Raw genomic sequence first — 19,108 nt, 5'->3', positions numbered from 1 at the left:
GGTTTTGTTTGCATCCATACTTAGAGAGTGGGGAGGGAGGGATGACATTTTATGGCATGATGACAGGAAGGGACAGATTGCCTGCATTCATAGTCCACAAGTTCTTCAGAAGAAAAGAGAAGGTGTCATCTTTCTTGTTTCCTAAATGCTGACCTTTGGGTCAAATCAATAAGTTATTGCAGTTAACATAGACAGGCACACTGCTACTGAATACCATATATGTCATCAACTGAGCACCTAATGTGTACATAAATGCAGTTAAAACGTCTCAGATTTTTCTAAATTGGGCTGTAGTTTACTCAAGCGGTAAGTCAGTGTCTTGTGAAGATAAGGACTTAATCGTAAGGGAGTATTTTCATCTTCACCCATGCCACAGATAACAAAATATTGTTATAAAATAATGAAACACAATAAAAAATAGGTGCATATGAATAAAAATGCATTTGAATTAGAGTTAAGGTAAAAATAATATTATCATTGTCACCTCTCTGTCTGCTTCTGAAGCAGCCTCATGACAATGGGTGTGAGTCATAGGCAAATTACACGCTTAGATATTTAGGTTTTCAAATGGGCAAATTGGGAATAAGCCATTTGCTGGACATGTTGAAGACTGATAAGTATAGCTAGCATGTGATTTCTTGGCTGGCCAATTAAGCTTTCCTGTTGTTTGAATGAGGTACCTGCCAGTTTAGGCAAGCTATCAAGTAACAGAGCGATACTGAGTTAGTTCAGGCATAACTATTTTGGTCTAATGCAAGCATTGTGCTTCCACAACCCCTCCCTCCTCTTGTATGCCATAACAGACAACTTCTAGGATTTGCAAAGCCATTTCTTTCCATAGCAAATGAACGGGGAAGCTGTGGTTTAATCTTGTAAAACCAGGATACGAAAACCAATTCTGATCCTGGTTTCGTATTCTGGCTCAAAGTCATGAGAGAGAAACTCAGCTCAACTGACCTTGTAAATTGGTCTATGTCTGCTGGGGGAAGTGATGAGGCAGTGAGTAAGGCAAAAAAATCTTGTTGTGGGATGGAGTAGTGTACAACCAGACAGAGTCATAATACCAACAGCGGTTAATATTTTATTTACCTCTCATCCAACTTCACAGCTTCAAAATACCGTGTTGCAAAATTAAATGATTCACAGAAGAATGTGCCAAGTAAAATATGTGGGATGTATTAATTTCAGGATTTTTACCCCAGCCTTCCGTTAAAATCTTCAAGCAGCAAACATACATTTGTACATTTTTATAATAAGGAAACAAAAATAATCACAGTCACATTAAAACATCATTTAAAAAAGTTAAATCAGACTGTAGGGATCAAAATCCTATTTGGAAAACAATACCCACAAATGCCTGCCAAAAAAATAAAAATGTTTTGGCTGACTTCTCCCTGTATAGGGAAAAGCTATAGATTTTTAAAACCTTTTTAAATTAAAGAGCTTTGGTTGTGCATGCTTTCTATTAGCCATGTTTAGATTAAATACTATTTTACTCAGTATTGTGAAGACTGTTCTCATGTTTCTTTATGTGTGTTTTACAAGAGGACATGACTTAGAAAGAAAGAAAAAAGCTTCAGCCATACTTTGATAATATTTTTTTTTTTAATTCCAGCTAAGAGAACATGAGCTCCCAGCACATCTCTGGCCTAATATAATTAATTTCCAAAATGGAAATTGAATTAAAATGGAAATCTTTTAAATTGATTTCTTCTTATGCTATCTTTCTAAAGAGTTACCTAATATTTTTGAGAGCTTTTAAAAGGATTTATTGGATTGATTCCCAATAGATTCCCCTTTTATTTACTGGACTATGGTAATTATACCCTTAGGCACAAACCTTTGCTGATTGTCAATATCCAAAGCCAAACGTCACCGCTAACAAGGTAGGAGTTGACAGTCAAGAATGATTAGTACTTGATCTTAAGGGTATCTTTGCACAGATAGCCATTATCCTTTTAAGCCTCTTCAGGTCACACGAAGCAATGATTCAGTTCAAAAGATCATATTGCCACATTGCTGGGATTTATTTATTTTTTTAATACACCACGCCTGGAATTACATTGAGTATTTGCAAAATGTCTGCAATAATTTAAAATACCTTTTCAACTCTCTGCAAGCTAGATTCGCCCCTGAAAAATGCCTCCCTTTCAGAAATCGGAGATGTCTCTGAGCAGAGAGTAAAGGATCTGAAGATTTAGGGAGATAAGAGATTTCCAGGTTTAGAAGGTATTTGATTATAGACATATTAAATATGATCTGAATATGTTGGGTCTCTCAAGCTATGAGAATTCAAAGGACAAATGAGGGGATCTTTTTTCTCCTTTTTGGTGTGAAGCTGTTGAAATGGTGGTTATTTGTAATAATTGCACAATGCTTCATGTATGTAAACTTCTTGAATTAAGAAAGGCAGGTGTACCACTGAGACTGATAGGCTACACTTACCTGTTATCAACCAGCTATTGGGAAACAAAATAACCAAGGAAAATATATGGTGCTGTCAAACAATATTCCATGATAGGAATGCTGCATTCACCTTTAGACTTCACCATTAGTTATCACTTTTATTATTCATACATTGCACTCACTTTATTTATTTGAAATATTTCCATACCATTATTCATTTAAATTGGGGGAGGGACCTCTTTAATCATGGTTTTAAACCCTAAAGAAATACATGGTTGGTGACTTCCCCCTGCCCACAGCTGACCACATGTTTAATTAGTGTTTAAAACGTTGATTAAACATGCAGTCTGGAGGGGGGAGAAGGAAACAGTGCAGGAGAGAGTTCCTGTTTTTGACTCCTTTTTGGGGCCCCCCCATGCCAGTTTTAAGGTTAAAAACTAGAGTGCTTTGCAAGGTCCCCAATTTAAGTTGGGGCCTGGATTGGTTCAGGTCATCCCAGGTTAGATTGGGTCCAATACGAGATGTTAAATCAGGTCCCATATCTCAGGAGCTAAATCAGAAGGGGTGTGTATGCACAACACTAGAATTCACATCTCTGTGGGTGCCAAATTATTGATCATTATTATAAAAAGGGGGGTCAGTAGTATATCATTTCAGTAACACACTGCAAAATGTACAGCTGCAAGATTTAATTAATAGGTCAGCCAGCTAAAACTCTCATTCTGTTTGTTTCAGCTAATGTTTCTGCAACTCTTAATTATATGTTATTTGGAAGATAAGGCAGAGGAATAGGGAACCTATGGCCTTCCAGATCAGGCCTGGCCAGCTGCCAGGGATGGTGAGAGTTGTCCATCACCATAATCTCTAAGAAATTATTAAGTATTTCTTTTTGGACAGTGGGATCTTTCTGCTTCATACCTCCTTATAACATTACCATTATTATTGTGAAAGTTATACGAAGAAGAAAACAGCACACTGAAGTGTTTATAATAAATAATTTACGGACTAGTCATGTGCGTTTCAAGGAATCACATGCAATTCAACTAAAAAAGCAGAAGTAAACAAATTAGTATGTAGCAATAGGGCTTGGCTAAGCTTTAATTGTAATCATTTGTGTTACTGATCATTTCCATTCAGTTCATGTTGTGTAATGTATTCATTGGGGTTGTCATTGGCCTTTAGTTTTAGAATTGCTGCATTGTTTATTGCTTTATTTTTTTGTTTTGTATTTAATTTTAACTGAATTGCAGGTGCCTTCCATCCTTTCAGCTAGATAGAATCATTGCAGGCACTGAATACTTTGGTTTTGTTTTGCCTCCCACACAATTTTCCATTTCTCTCCAAGCAGTTTTTTCAGTACTTCATCAAGCCTTGGGGGTCCCCTGAAATTCCTGATTTTTGATACATGATATACAGTGGTACCTGGGGTTACATACACTTCAGGTTAAATACGCTTCAGGTTACAGACTCCATTAACCCAGAAATAGTACCTCGGGTTAAGAACTTTGCTTCAGGATGAGAACAGAAATCATGCTCCAGCAGCGTCGCAGCAGCAGGAGGCCCCATTAGCTAAAGTGGTGCTTCAGGTTAAGAACAGTTTCAGGTTAAGAACGGACCTCCAGAACAAATTAAGTACTTATCCCAAGGTACCACTGTATATGATGATGTTTATTCATTTGCATTCTTAGCACAACTTGCAGGACTTCTAAAGGCGTGCCACTGCAACATCAAAATCACTTTTAAAAAAAGAGTACCTCCCCCAGCCCACATGGCTGATATCTCAAAACCCTAGGTGATGGATATGAAAGGATTGCTCTTGCAAGCCAGAACATAATGCTCAATTTGGGGCTACCTTTGAAGGTGACCCAGAAACTACAACTAATCCAGAATGAGGCAGCTAGACTAGTGACTGGGAGCAGCCACCGAGACAACATAACACTGGTCCTGAAAGACCTACATTGGTTCCCAGTATGTTTCCGGGCACAATTCACAGTGTTGGTGCTGACCTTTAAAGCCCTAAATGGCCTCGGCCCAGTATACCTGAAGGAGTTTCTTCACCCCCATCATTCTGCCTGGACACTGAGGTCCAGCTGCGAGGGCCTTCTGGTGGTTCCCTCATTGCGAGAAGTGAGGTTACAGGGAACCAGGCAGAGGGCCTTCTTCGTAGTGGTGCCTGCCCTCCCATCAGATGTCAAGGAAATAAGCAACTATTTGACTTTTAGAAGACATTTGAAGGCAGCCCTGTTTAGGGAAGTTTTTAATATTTGTTGAATTATTGTATTTTAATGTTTTGATGGAAGCTGCCCAGAGTAGCTGGGGAAACCCAGCCAGATGGGCGGGGTATAAATAAATAAATAAATTAACAACAACAACAATAATAATAGTTGTTGTTGTTGTTGTTATTACATAGTTTGTTATAATACTGCTCTACTTCAACTTTCTATTTTGATACTAAATTTTAATAGCTTATTAAGTTTCAGAAGTATTCTGGAAATATAAGTATGCTCCTTTACAGTGAATTGGAAAGATTTCGTCACTGCTGTACTATCTGTATTCAACCCTTTAGGGCAGGCATAGGCAAACTCGGCCCTCCAGATGTTTTGGGACTACAACTCCCATCATCCCTAGCTAACAGGACCAGTGGTCTGGGATGATGGGAATTGTAGTCTCAAAACATCTGGAGGGCCGAGTTTGCCTATGCCTGCTTTAGGGTCATTTCACACCATGGCTACATGTAGGAGCTGGTCCTACAACTCACACAAACCCCTCTCTGATAAAGGTGTTGCGCAATCTGAGGGAAATGCAGTCATTGCCTCTTGCAATTCCTACATTGCACATGCCGCATGCAAGTGCTTGTTTTTTTGTTGCAGACAAACCACTGGTGGATGTGTGTCCTCATATGGACGACACATAGAGATAATGCATATAAATACACAATTGAACAGATGCATGGCTAGCCTGATACTCCATCTCCATCCCATGGTCCTTCTCATGTAGATTCTCCACCGTTGGAGCTTTGATGCTAAGCATGCCTGCTAGTTCTTACCATGTAATCATTATCTCTCCCTCCTTTTTATTACAGGTAGATAAAGTGTGTGGACAGCCTGAAGAAAAAGAAGTGAGACCTTTACCAGACAACATACTTCACGCAAAGGAAGTAACTGAGACACAGGCTCTGACAATGACACACTCAAATACTCTAAGCAGTAAAAGGAGGTAACCCTGATGCAACAATTTTTCCTCATTAATTTGAAACTGGAGTTTCCCCAAAATGCACCATTTTTAAAAAATAAAAAAAGAAACAATCCAATACTTCTGAAGCCAGAATTGTGCTTTCCAATACTCACTTCCATTCACTAAGCATGTTTATATAAAACTGGTCCTATTTAGAAATCTAGATTAAATGCTTCAAGTTACACATGGGGAACTTGTAGTTCAAAACATACGGAGGGCTACAACTCCCATCATCCCTAACCATGGACCATACTGACTGCGACTGATGGAAATTGGAGGCCAACAACTTCTGGAGAGCTATAGGCTCCACACTCCTGGTATTAGTAAATATTATGTACCGGTACTTTGCAAGTGGGTGGCGCTGTGGTCTAAACCACAGATCCTAGGGCTTGCCAATCAGAAGGTCGGCAGTTCAAATCCCCACGACGGGGTGAGCTCCCATTGCTCTGCCTAGCTCCTGCCAACCTAGCAGTTCAAAAGCATGCCAAAGTGCAAGTAGATAAATAGGTACAGCTCCGGCGGGAAGGTAAACGGTATTTCTGTGCACTGCTCTGGTTCACCAGAGGCGACTTAGTCATGCTGGCCACATGACCCGGAAGCTGTCCACGGACAAACGCCAGCTCCCTCAGCCATTAAAGGGAGATGAGCGCTGCAACCCCAGAGTTGTCCACGACTGGACTTAACAGTCAGGGGTCCCTTTACCTTTACCTTGAGTACTTGCTTACTGTTACAAACTAACTGAAGAGAAAGAGTAGGTTGTGCTTTGCCCTGCAGCGGTATATGGCCAAATGTTAACATCATAGCTGGTGAGTAAGAAGCATTTACCCATATGCCATTGTTGGGATGGATCCAACAATTCCTAGAACTGAGTTCTGCTCTTTTGTTCACTAATGGAAATAGTTGATTAATTGAGACATAAGGCAGATTCTCTGGTCCCCTATTATGTTTTTTTGTTATTCCATAACAGGTTAATTTAACCCATAAGGGAATCCAGAAATAGTCATATGAATTTTCTGAGCAGAGCAATATAATCTGCACCAAAACGCCTTATTTGTCTCTAGCATTCAAGCAGATAAAAGAATACCTGAATGCACAATAAATTGTTCTTCAGCTGTTTGGAGGTAATAATATATCAATTACCAGTATACCACTAAAGCCCATGTGAGCAGCCTTACTTCATTCTAACTCTGAATCAGACCCGTCTAAAATGATAATGAGTTCGTGCAGAAATTCAGGTGTTAATTTGTAGCTTATTAGACTAATATACTCCAACCAACTTCAGATACCTTAACAAGCAACATGATGTCCTTTATTGCAAAGTTCCTGTAAGCAGTTCCCTTTTAATGCAACAAACTCTTGTGAATGCTCATTTGCAAATTCAAGATCTAGAGTAACATAAAATAGTTGAGCAGCTACAAATTCCAGTTGGGGCTGAAATCAGCCGACACTGTAGGCAGTCCTAATGACTAACTGGTGACCAGCATACAACTATAGAATAAAATATTAGAACAGCCTTCTTTTTCTACCAAGATTGTGATGTAATCTATTCCAGATTGGTAAGCATTTCTTCCTTCCACCCCATTCCCCCCCACTCTGTTTCCTGTAGCTGATGTTTGCTCAAAGTAATGGTGTTCTGTTTTATCGCCATCTAAATTTATTTTCCTCTTCCCGTATCTTTTGAACTTTGTGAAACTTGTTTGTGGATGACGCTGGCATGACTAAAGCTTGCTCAAAAACTGCATGGTATTTCAGTTCTTCTTATCTCTGCATGTACATGCGATGCTATGCCTATTCAGCAGATGTTAGTGGTATTCTTTTGTTTTTCTTTACCAAACACAACTCAGAAATGAACGGACCCTGGAAATACAATTTTCTTTAAACTTGGAAGTCTCAAAATGAGCAGTACTGAAACATTTTAGGATCGCAGGAGCAGTCACTCATACAAGGAGCCTACATATAGATGGTATTGGCTATCCTATCTGGGATCCACATTAATAAATTCTGCTACTAAACACAGTCTGTAAATGCACTCTTTTTAAAAGCAGAGTGGTTGGCACTTTAATTGAAGAAGGAAACAGCTGAGGTAATAGGATGTCAAGATTTTACTGTATTTCTACTACCTGTGGTGCTCTATTTTAAACTTAAACAATATAAGGACATACACTAGACCATTACAAACACCCACATTTCATAAGATTTCCCATAGGACCTTCTGAGTTAAAATATGTCAGTGATCTAAAGTTTCAGGAAGGTTCTTGTAACTCAAATGAAGCCCTTAAGAGCCAGTGTGGTGTAGTGGTTAAGAGCTGTAGACTCGTAATCTGGTGAACTGGGTTCGCGTCTCCGCTCCTCCACATGCAGCTGCTAGGTGACCTTGGGCTAGTCACACTTTTTTGAAGTCTCTCAGCCCCACTCACCTCACAGAGTGTTTGTTGTGAGGGAGGAAGGGAAAGGAGAATGCTAGCCGCTTTGAGACTCCTTAAAGGGAGTGAAAGGCGGGATATCAAATCCAAACTCCTTTATAGGGATTTCATAGGAATATAAGGAATATATACAAACATTGGTCCATCTGCCTCAGTATTGTTTACAGAGATGGGTAGGGGTTCTCCAAGGTTTCAGACAGAGATATTTTCTCCAAAAATTCACCTGGATACACCTGGGAATGAACCTGAGACCTTTTGCATACAAAGCAGGTTCTCTTCCACTGAGCTACATCACTTCGCAAAGGATATAAACTAAAACAAGCAGATATGGATTTATTTACTCACTTAACCCTACCCTTCCAATATCCCTGAAGGGGCAATGATCTTTTCTTTGTTTCTTTTCCCTGTGGAAATAAGTGTTTTGTTCCCCTGAGAAGGAATGCTTTTCCATCTCAAGCACTTTCACATGTGCTTCTTCTCATCTACAAATCATTTGTCCTGCTCTGTTCTCACATGTATGCAATAACTTTTCTTAATGTGACATTTGGAGATAAATTCAGGAGATTTATTTTCAGCATTTTGAACCTTCATTTTGTAATGGTATCCATTAAAAAAAAAGGATAAATTTCTTTTAACATGTTTTAGAGTAAAGTTCAAATCCTCAAGCACAGAGCACAATCTACCCAGAACTAAACTGTGGGTGGACTGTGCCTTTATTATTATATTTTAATATATAGGTTGAAGCATATTTTATTTGCTGGAGCATATTTTTTTATTTGCATTTGTGCTTCTCTGGTTTAATCCTGTGCATGTTCTTGATTATCTTTTCTTTCAAATAATTTATTACTTTTTGTTTCTCATTTCTTTTTCTTTCTTTGCCTGAATTCCTGCTTCCCCACTCCTCCTCCCCGCCTTCTGACTATTCTCCCTGGCCCACTCCAGTTCTCTGCCTCTGAAAGCTTCAAAGAATGACAAATCCAGAAGTTTGAAAAAAATGGCCCGGTAAGAATGAAAAGAAGCTGACATGTTTTTGTCTCTTCATTTTAAATGAGCTGTCCAAACCTCAAGGCTCTTGCTTTCGTTTGAAGAGTACAAGGTTTTGTTCAGCATTACCATAAAATGCCTCTAATATTAATTTCTTAACTCAAATGCAACCATCTAGAAGGACCGTGTTATTAAGAGGGGGGAAATACTGAAACTTTTGGCTCAGATATCATTTTAAAATAAGGTGTCTACTGTTTAAAGACATACCAGAAAATGTTCTCCTTGCTCTATTTTATAGACAATGGGTAACATAGACAATGAAATTTCAATACTTCTTAGCTTCTGAAGTTTCAATCATATTTTTCAGTCAAGCCTTTTTGTTTCTATACTGAAAATTTATATCTCACTCTCCAAAACAAAGCATGCATTTCAATTTTGTGTTCAGTATTTAAAGGGAGTTTGTACATTCCTATCCTAACATGCAGACTTTTCACTACTAAAATCTCACTTTTGCCTGCCATTCCTAAGCTAGAATTGGCCTTTTATCTGTATCTGGAGAAAATGCAAGAATTGCACTTGTGTGCATGATCCAACTCCTCCTCCTACGTGTCCAGTAGTTCTTGCACCTGGACCTGTAGGGAGGGAGAGTGGCTCAAGATGAGGTCAGTGGTATGGAAATCCTCTTGCAGCTATGGTGAGATTGAGGCACACAGAGACTGGATTATCCTCTGTATGCTAAGAATGCTGTTGTCTTCATGGTAAGGGCTAGGCGTCTGGAAAATACCTAGGACTTTTGTGTTCTGGAAATAGTCAGTTACATAAGAATATTAAAAAAACTGCTAGACCAGGTGCGATAGGTTTGATAAGCCCTTTGCAATAAATCCACCTGCTCAATCAGAGTTGTATTTACAGTTTTTATTGTACACTATTTACAAGGTACAGAGCATCACTTCAAACGTCCGAATGGTCCATAGCAGATCGCAGGAGTGGGAACTTCCTGCTCCTCCTCCAGCAAAGCAGCTTGGACAATCCCAAATGTCTGCGTTGTTCTCTGTGTTTTAACCCCCTCCTGTCCTGGGCTGACGGAACTGGTGTTCCCTCTCCCTCCGTGCCTGAGCTGGTAGAGGGGTGTTGCTGTTCTCTAACATCAGGGAGACTTGCCTCTGCCTGAGTGGCCTCCCCTTCTGCTCCACCCTCTCTCCATCCTGCCTCTTCTACCGGCTCTCCGCTCTCTCCCTCCTCCAACTCCGGAGCCTTCCCTGCTGGCTCCGTGACACCAGGTCAATGGCCCATTTAGTCTGGCATCCTGTTCTCACAGTGGCCAAGAGGACTCTTTCCTCCTGAAGTTTCCAGCAACTAGTATTCAGTTGTTTCTCTCCTTGATGTTAGAATTAAAATCAGGGTTTCTCAAACTTGGGTCTCCAACTGTTTTTGGATTACAATCCCAGTCATCCTTGACCATTGGTCCTTCTAGCTAGGGATGATGGGAGATGTAATCCCAAAACAGCTGGAGATCCAAGTTTGGGGCACCATAATTTAAATGAAAGAAGTACTAGGATGCCTAGATTTTTGATAGGTGGTATCTTATACAAATCTACACTAGACTCTACTCTTAGAATTTCGTTAGATGGCTCTTCAGCAGAAATATTAACCATTCCAAAGGCAAAAACCTTGCTGTAACCACCACCTGGGTCTTTTCTGTGTTGTCTAGGACACACCTGAAAATGGGGAAGGTTTGGTTTGGAACTTAGTGACTGAGGGAATTGACTTGAAGCAGGAACTTTTCAATGGGGAAAGTGGTAGGGAAGGGAAGGCATCACCCTCTCCTCTGCTTTGCCACTACTCTCTTTCACACACATACCAAGTTGCTATTCATACAAGAATGACCCTTTGGGATTTCAGTACATGCGTTTGCTCATGTATTGCTAACTCAGTAGAATAGTTAGACAGAGCTGGGCAGAAGTTTAAGAATGAACATCGGATTAAGATTACGAAGTTGCCTAGAATGTTAAATGTGCTCCTGTTGGTGTTGCATTGCAAACGTTATGTTTTTCATTTCTAGGGAATTCATCAACTACATGAAACGATCCAGAACACTCTATGCCTCTTTAACTGAAAGACTCTGTGATGGTGATCTTGTGATGAAAGACAGTTCGACTTGCTGGAACGGAGAGGACGTTGTAGAAAGGTAACTGTGAGAGGGATGTTCTCTCTCTGAGTGGACACAATGGAGGGAATTTGTTTCTGCATACTGATTGTTTCTTACTGGACTGGGACAAAACCCTTTATATAGGTCAGTTTCTTTCAACCGGTGTGTTGAGGACTGGGCAAAAGCACTTACATACATAATTGTCATTCTGAGTCTGTCACCAGGCCTTTCTGGCTTGGGTAGGTGACACTTAATTCCTTCCTAGTTTGTACTGCCTTACAGAGGTACAATATAACTTCTGATAGTTGATTAAATATCTAATATTGGGTGCCATGCCATTACCAGTCCTCTTGGATCATAGCACTGGAGCTAGAAAGAACATTTTACCTGCCATGTGGAGGTCAGTCTGTGTGTTGATTATTTCTGGTGTAGAGGCTTGATGAGAACAAACATTTGACTGTGGTTCCTCGCCACTCTGATCTTTTTAATCCATTCTACCATTGCTACTTTGCACATTATTTTGCAATTCTGACAAGGGGTGGAATTGAATGCTGCACTCGTCCAATCTTTCCATCTGCGCAAGTGTTGATGCTCCATCTCCTCCCCATGTGTACTGTTTAGAGAGTTCTCCAGCTAATTTCAAGGATGGGGGGAGTGGAAGGGGGACAACCCCATTGCAGAAGTAGTATTCCTTGGGCAGGGATTCCACAGACAGCCCTGGATTCTTGGCTACATTCAGCATATTTTTTAAAAAAATGCTATAACAGAAGTGTTAAACCTTAAGTAAAGTGGTGAGTGCTCACTGTAAGGACAGATCCTGAAGCTGAGGCTCCAATACTTTGGCCACCTCATGAGAAGAGAAGACTCCCTGGAAAAGACCCTGATGTTGGGAAAGATGGAGGGCACAAGGAGAAGGGGAGGACAGAGGACGAGATGGTTGGATAGTGTTCTCGAAGCTACCAGCATGAGTTTGACCAAACTGTGGGAGGCAGTGAAAGACAGGAGTGCCTGGCGTGCTCTGGTCCATGGGGTCACAAAGAGTCAGACACGACTAAACGACTAAACAACAACAAAGTGGTGATAGGTATTGGACCCCTGTAGCTCACAAACGTTTGAAAATCTACATGTTACTAGAAATAAGCAACAATTACATCTGGCTCAAATCAGTCAACCATAGTTCTGAAGAGGGGTCAGTGACTGTAAACATGCCCCTTTAAATTGTTCATCGGCAGAGACCATCTAGGAAACAACATGGCCTATCCCTTAAGCATGGCTATTGATGGACCGTTATTTGAAGCCACAATGGACTAGCAAACGAAAAGAGAACCAGATTAATATTGACCATACTTAAAGTTAAAGCAGACCTAACTCTTAACTCTGGTTTAATCCAGAAGCAGAAGGGTAGGGAAATTGAAGCAAAGGAGGATTGGGCTCCCTCCTCTGTCAGTGGATCTTGACAGATTCACTGGCGGCAATGACAGCTTTCCAAGTGATCTACACAGAATTGGGTGGTTGAATGTCAGCAACATTCTCATTTCCTGCACTTCCCCAATGTAGGGTCAGCCCTGATTTATTTATTTTTAAAGCAAGAACCCAGGGCAGATGGACCCTGCTGAGTGACAGGGCCTCAACCAGCTGCTCACTCAGATGCTTGGTGCTCTTCTGGAGGAGCAAGCATGATACCCCATTCCTTATCCCTAGTTGAGAGGTCATGCTGTGTCTGTACTGGCACTGGGTAGGACAAAACAACCTGGATGATTACTGTGTCTTGAAAGTTCATGCTGAAACTGTTCTTGGCTTGGTGTGATTCCAAATCTGTACCAACACAATAAAATAAGCCACATAAATGTAGCAAACACTATGCGACCTTCACAACTTTTGCAAAGATCATCTCTGTCCCTGATGGCATCGCAGCGGGGAAAGCTTTTGAGTCTTGGTACTTGGCACTCTCTATGTGTGCTTTCTTGCTGTGTGTTCTGTTTACAGATCCTTAAGGAATTCTTTGCAGGCTTGTTTGCTTCAGATTCGTTTATTGTTCTTTTCACCTTAGCAGGAAGCTGCGTCTCACCAAGAGAAAAGTCTCTTTCATGAAAGGTGATTTGGCTGGGGGAGAGTGAGATGGGATGCATTTTGCTGAGGCCTTTTGATTAAAAACCAAGGATTAAAGGTGGTACAATTGATTCTTATCTTTTGTACAGTAAGCTACATTCCAGCCAAGCAAAAGTCAGAGGTTTATGCAAAAACATATACCTCCATCCAGGCAAGGGAGAGTCCAAGGACCTGTTCTGTCTGAACAAAAGCTCTCAAGGATGGTGCAGAGCAGGGCTTGTGAGTTGTAGCCTGGGGAGATGGGGTATGGCACAAGGAGAGCCCTACGAGGAGGGGTGTAGTGGGGGGCAGGGGCACAGCCCTGGGTGCACAATTTTGAGGGGGTACAAACGCAGGGATCCACTTTCCACCCTGCCTGCTGCCAGGGTCTCTGGACCCCAGAGCCTGGCCTGTCCATGCTGCCGTGCCCCTGTCCCCCTTGCGGAATGGCCACCCAACCAGCATTGAGGAGATTCAACCACCATGGGCTGCGGTGGCCAGCCAGGCTCCTTCCCGCATTGGTGGGTGGGTGGCCAGGTGGCACAGCATGGCCCCATTTGGCTCTTGTGGTGAGGGCTGGGCAGGCACAGCAGGCTCCATGAACCCTCCATACGCATTTGCCCAGCAGCGTGGGTGGCAAGGGCTAAGCTAGTGCAGTGGGTTCTGTTCGCTCTCCACACCCTGCCCCACCAGGCAAACACCCCGGGCACCAGCAAACAACGCTATGCTGCTGCCCATGAGCTGGATAGTAAGGGTTTGATGACAGAATTGGCCACCAGACTTGAGGTTTCTCACCTCTGCTGTAAAGATGCTGACTGGATAACAGAATTGTACTATAAATTACACGATTGCACTCTGAATTATCCTGGATCAGCCCATTATCTCCTGTGAAACATCTGGAGGGAATGCTGCTAGAGGATCTGTGAAGAGTTGCTTTTAGGGTTCAAGGTTTTCAAGTACCGCTGCTTTAGTGCTATCCAAGTACCGCTGGTTTAGTGCTATCCAAGTACCGCTGCTTTAGTGCTATCCAAGTACCGCTGGTTTAGTGCTATCCAAGTAGCACTAAAGTGACACCTAGTGAAAAAGCACTGAAAACAATATAACAGCATGTTTCAGGCAAAGCCAAAAATGAAAAAAATGAGGGGGATAGGACTGTATAAAGAGCCAATATAGATTGAATCTGACCCAAGGGGTATCTAGTCCACCATTCTTCCTCCAGTAATGTCCAGTCTGGGCCAAGCTATGCATGACCTTAGCTATGTAGTACTGCATTTGAGTGCAGGGTCTTATTTTCACAAATTAGCAGCACTGAGCTACTGATCTGGATTGGGGCCCTAACCTGAGAACTAGAGGGATTTGGCATCTTTTAGAACCTGTTCTGCACACTGAGTGCTTAATCAAAGCTTGCAGCGTGAGGACCCTTTGCTCCCTTAAAAAAACATCAGTTTTCTGCATTCTCTGTGGAGGGTTTGGTAGCATTTGGTAGATGTAATTCTGAATCCAATACAGGATTCAGAATTACATCTGGTTAAGAACTCAATTCGTTCTGGAGGTCCATTCTTAACCTGAAACTGTTATTAACCTGAGGTACCACTTTAGCTAATGGGGCCTCCCGCTGCCACCACGTGATTTCTGTTCTCACCCTGAAGCAAAGTTCTTAACCTGAGATACTATTTCTGGGTTAGCGGAGTCTGTAACCTGAAGCGTCTGTAACCCGAGGTACCACTGTAGTGAATCAGAAAGTAGATCATCCATGTTAATCCGGTTGGATGAGTTGCTTGTAAACTCAGCCCTGAGATTCCTCAAGCATACACACTGGCAAGGGTCCTGGTTTTAATTTCCCTACCCCTTCTTGCATTTCAAGAAGTTGTCTGCAAGGTGAGTAATATTTATTTATGGCATCCACTAATTGATACTTAGCTCTTTAGGAAAAACAAATGTAGACTTTATAAATAATGCACCACATAAACATGACATTAAATATTACGATAGAATATTTATAAATAATAAAAATATGTCAGTCATTAAATAGGGTGGTTTAAGTTTTGCAGAACAAATTCGTGTATTGAATTAGAATTTTGTATTAAATCAGGAGTGGCAGCTGCTACTGTGAAAGAAGCAGCTGGGAGACTGGTTTTGAAGCCATAATAATAGTAATAATTTAAAAGAAAAATACAGAGTTTATGGGAAGGAACGTTTGTATTTCAACCTTTTCCACTCTAAATATTTAGATCTTGTTACCTTAAGCAGGAGAGCTTAATGTAGTGTTGTGGCTTAGAGTAGGCTTTGATTTAAATCTTATTTCCACCATAAACTCAACCCGTGTTCAGTGCATGGTTGGGTTCCCTCTTCTGAGTTTTTCTCTGTTGTATATGACCTCCAGATGTGCTAGGAAGAGGCACTTAGGGGGAGGATAGCTTCCCAGGTCCAATCAGTCAGTGCAATACAGACACTGGCAAATATTTTTGAATGAACTTTGATGACAGCACAATGGAGATGCCCAATTGCTTTTGCATGGCCCATACTTTACATGGGAAGGGTATGTGAATGCTTAGGAGCTGAATCATCTTAGAACTACTTTTGAATAACATGAAAACAATAGCTTGGGTTTGTGAGATTTTATTTTTTTAAGAGCTGATTAAGTTTGATGTCAAAATCAAAGGGAGGAGTGCAGCTGTAGGAATTATTGTGGTTTCCTTGAGCCTACAGCATACATTACCTCAGAAACCAAGTCACAGTGGATTGTAAGGGGGGGGGAGAGGAACATGGAATGTATTTTGAATGTTTCTAGTTTGCCACGGTCATCAAAATGTTTTCAAAGTAAACAACACACTAAAAACCAAGCAAAATCTTGCTGGGATGAAACAATTTTAAAATGCATCCTATAGTCTTCCTCTCTTACAAATAATCATTGGTCATCTGAAAAGCAAAATTTGCACAGCTAGCAAATATCTTCCAAAGAAGGCACACAAATGCAGAGAATTCCCCCCTTTAAAGAAATAAAACCTAATGGAATACATTAACATTGGCTGGGATGCCAATGTTAACGTATCCATTGACAAAAAATGGATACATTGATTGGGATATTGTTTTGTCCCAGACTCTTTTGGGGTTTCAAAAAGAAAACTATCTGGGCACTTAAATCTTCATCATGAGTTCTTTTTGTGCAGGAAAATGTTTACTCCATATGTCACATTGGAAGGCAGAATGTAAATCTAATAAATTATTGTGCTCTGAGGTAGTCTGTTTCTTGCAACATGCAAACATTTATGCTTATGAAAAACCCATCTGTACCATCCAAAGAAAATATAAGAAGGGGATGGCTGCTCTAGGGCTGGGTTTTTGTCACATATACAGTGGTACCTTGGGTTACATACGCTTCAGGTTACATACGCTTCAGGTTACAGACTCCGCTAACCCAGAAATAGTACGTCGGGTTAAGAACTTTGCTTCAGGATGAGAACAGAAATCGTGCTCTGGTGGCGCAGTGGCAGCGGGAGGCCCCATTAGCTAAAGTGGTGCTTCAGGTGAAGAACAGTTTCAGGTTAAGAACGGACCTCCGGAACGAATTAAGTACTTAACCTGAGGTACCACTATCAGCACAGAACCTTAGCCAGGTTTAAGGGTTCCTGCTGCATGGAGCAAAATATCAAGTTATAAATGGTGAAATGAATGGGGAGAAATTCAAAAGCATTTGCCATGTGATTTAATAACAGATACAGATCTTCCCCCTGTACTCCTAGTTCCAGCTCCCCACAGAAGATCCTAAGAACAATTTCCCTGCACTGCATCCCATTTTTCCCTCAATGGCTCTTTTACAGGATGAATGTGGGCAGGTACAACCCACCTTTGCTATTTCTGCCAGTTGCCTGATGTAGCTCAGAAGCTGATTCATGACGGCAAAAGCCTCATTAGCTAATTGAAGCCAAGGAACGGCTTTAGCTGTTGAAAGGGCACCCAGATCCAAATTAAAAACCTGACTACAGTTACATTTTATGCCTTCACAACCCAAACAACAGCACTAGACTTATCTCAGCTCAATGAAATGAGAAAGCTACCCTGGTGACCGGCATTGGTGAATTGAATGAAACAGCAATGAATTGAAGGAAACAGGGCCAATGCCAACAAGATGTTTAATTCCAAATAAACCCTGCAAAGGATGAAAGAACAAAAGAAGAGGTTTGTTCTTTAATCATCACTCTGTAGAGGATATGGGGAGAACAGCAGCCTGCTGATTCTTTCCTTTCCTGTAGTGCAATGCCACCTAGCAGCTTCTGTGGATTATTCAGCTCTCTGGGGCTCAGTCAGCTGTATGCTACGAGGGCATGTAAACCCTGGCAGTGTTGCCTCCTGTTCACCCAGGTTACATTCTTAATCCACAAGTGCAGTTGCCAAGCCACTGGGAGTTGTATGTGTAAGGGTGTGATATGCATGGCGTTCACAGTCTGAAATGGCTGTGTTCTTCATGTAGCCTGCTGTTAAATGCTGTTGCCTTGATGTGCAAACAGGCTCCACATCAGTGTGCTGGTACTCCTTAGGCAGCTGCCAGGGCCCTCAGCTCATGCCTTCCCTGGGTGTCCCTTAAAATAAAAATCCTCAACAGCTAAGTCTGGGAGACAGCATTTTCATTCCTGCCAAATGCTCCTGATGCAATGTGTTCCAGGGCATTGTGGGAAATTTAAATGGTGGCTCGCAGCTGCCCAGCACTCTGCTGCTTCCACCCACCACTGACAGGAAGTTCATCAAGGCCCACCAATGGAGGAGGAGGTCCGACCCAAGGGCGCTTTGCCAAGGACCCTTCATACCTGGTGCAAAGAGAAGGGGGATCATCTCAGAGACTCATCTGTGTGTGGGAAACTGACTTTCAGACTGTGAGTAAATGTGCAGAGGTTCCCAATCTGCTTTACTGAATTTGAGTACAGGAATCTGAGTACCTGTCAAGATAGTTAAGGGTTGCATTCAGATGGTACTTCATTCTGTCTTCCTGACATTTCCTTACCTGTGAATTTTTGCAATTTATGTGATCTTTCACAGTTTGGTGCTCATTTCCATGTTAATTATTTCCAGTGGGGGAAATCTATTTGCAATCCTGTTGTGGGATTTTTTCATTGCAATGCCATGCAATGGAATTTGTGGCAGTGGTGGTGTAGCATGGCAGGGCCAGAGGGGCAGTGGTCCCAGGTGCAAAATTCTGAGAGTGGTGCAACTGGGTGCCTCCACAACAGGCTCCCTCATCAAGGCTGTATGGCTGAGCTCCTGCCACCTTCTGGAGACGTGAAACTGTGCAGGACTGGATTAAGCATTAAGCAAAATAAGCACGGGGAAGGAAGGGGGGCACCGCAGAAATTAGAAAAAGGAGAAAAAAATACCAAATATTAATAAAGTGGAAGTATGCAAAAATAAACATTTTCCTTTGTACTGTATATTTCATTTCATTTCAAAAAATAATGTTTTTACGGTTTATTATTGTTTATATTTTGAATTAGATATATATGGGGGCACCCAATAAGTGCTTAGGGCCTCTAAAGGCCTTAATCTAGCCCTGGAACTGTGGCTAATTTTAAATGGTGGAAATGGTACAGTGGTACCTCAGGTTAAGAAGTTAATTCATTCTGGAGGTCCGTTCTTGACCTGAAACTGTTCTTAACCTGAGATACCACTTTAGCTAATGGGGCCTCCCGTGCCGCTGCCACGTGATTTCTGTTCTCATCCTGAAGCAAAGTTCTTAACCCGAGGTACTATTTCTGAGTTAGTGGAGTCTGTAACCTGAAGCGTCTGTAACCTGAGGCTTCTGTAACCCAAGGTACCACTGTATATGCAAGGG

At 41.6% G+C, this 19,108-nt stretch overlaps 1 protein-coding gene across 2 annotated transcripts in view; it reads left to right on the top strand.

Moving 5' to 3' along the window:
* The window catches only part of LOC128414531 (glypican-5-like), a 402,464-nt gene that overhangs the window by 158,808 nt on the left and 224,548 nt on the right, over positions 1-19,108 (top strand). Inside the window, exons 4-6 of one of the 2 annotated variants that reach the window (XM_053389946.1) lie at positions 5,489-5,622; positions 9,006-9,065; positions 11,110-11,235. In XM_053389946.1, the coding sequence (XP_053245921.1) occupies positions 5,489-5,622; positions 9,006-9,065; positions 11,110-11,235 (320 nt within the window). The remainder of the gene's footprint in view (positions 1-5,488; positions 5,623-9,005; positions 9,066-11,109; positions 11,236-19,108) is intronic. The other variant, XM_053389947.1, reaches the window with a different exon arrangement.

The sequence above is a fragment of the Podarcis raffonei genome, chromosome 5 (genome assembly GCF_027172205.1).
Source record: "Podarcis raffonei isolate rPodRaf1 chromosome 5, rPodRaf1.pri, whole genome shotgun sequence".
NCBI lineage: Eukaryota > Metazoa > Chordata > Lepidosauria > Squamata > Lacertidae > Podarcis > Podarcis raffonei.
This window is presented reverse-complemented; position numbering and strand designations above follow the sequence as displayed.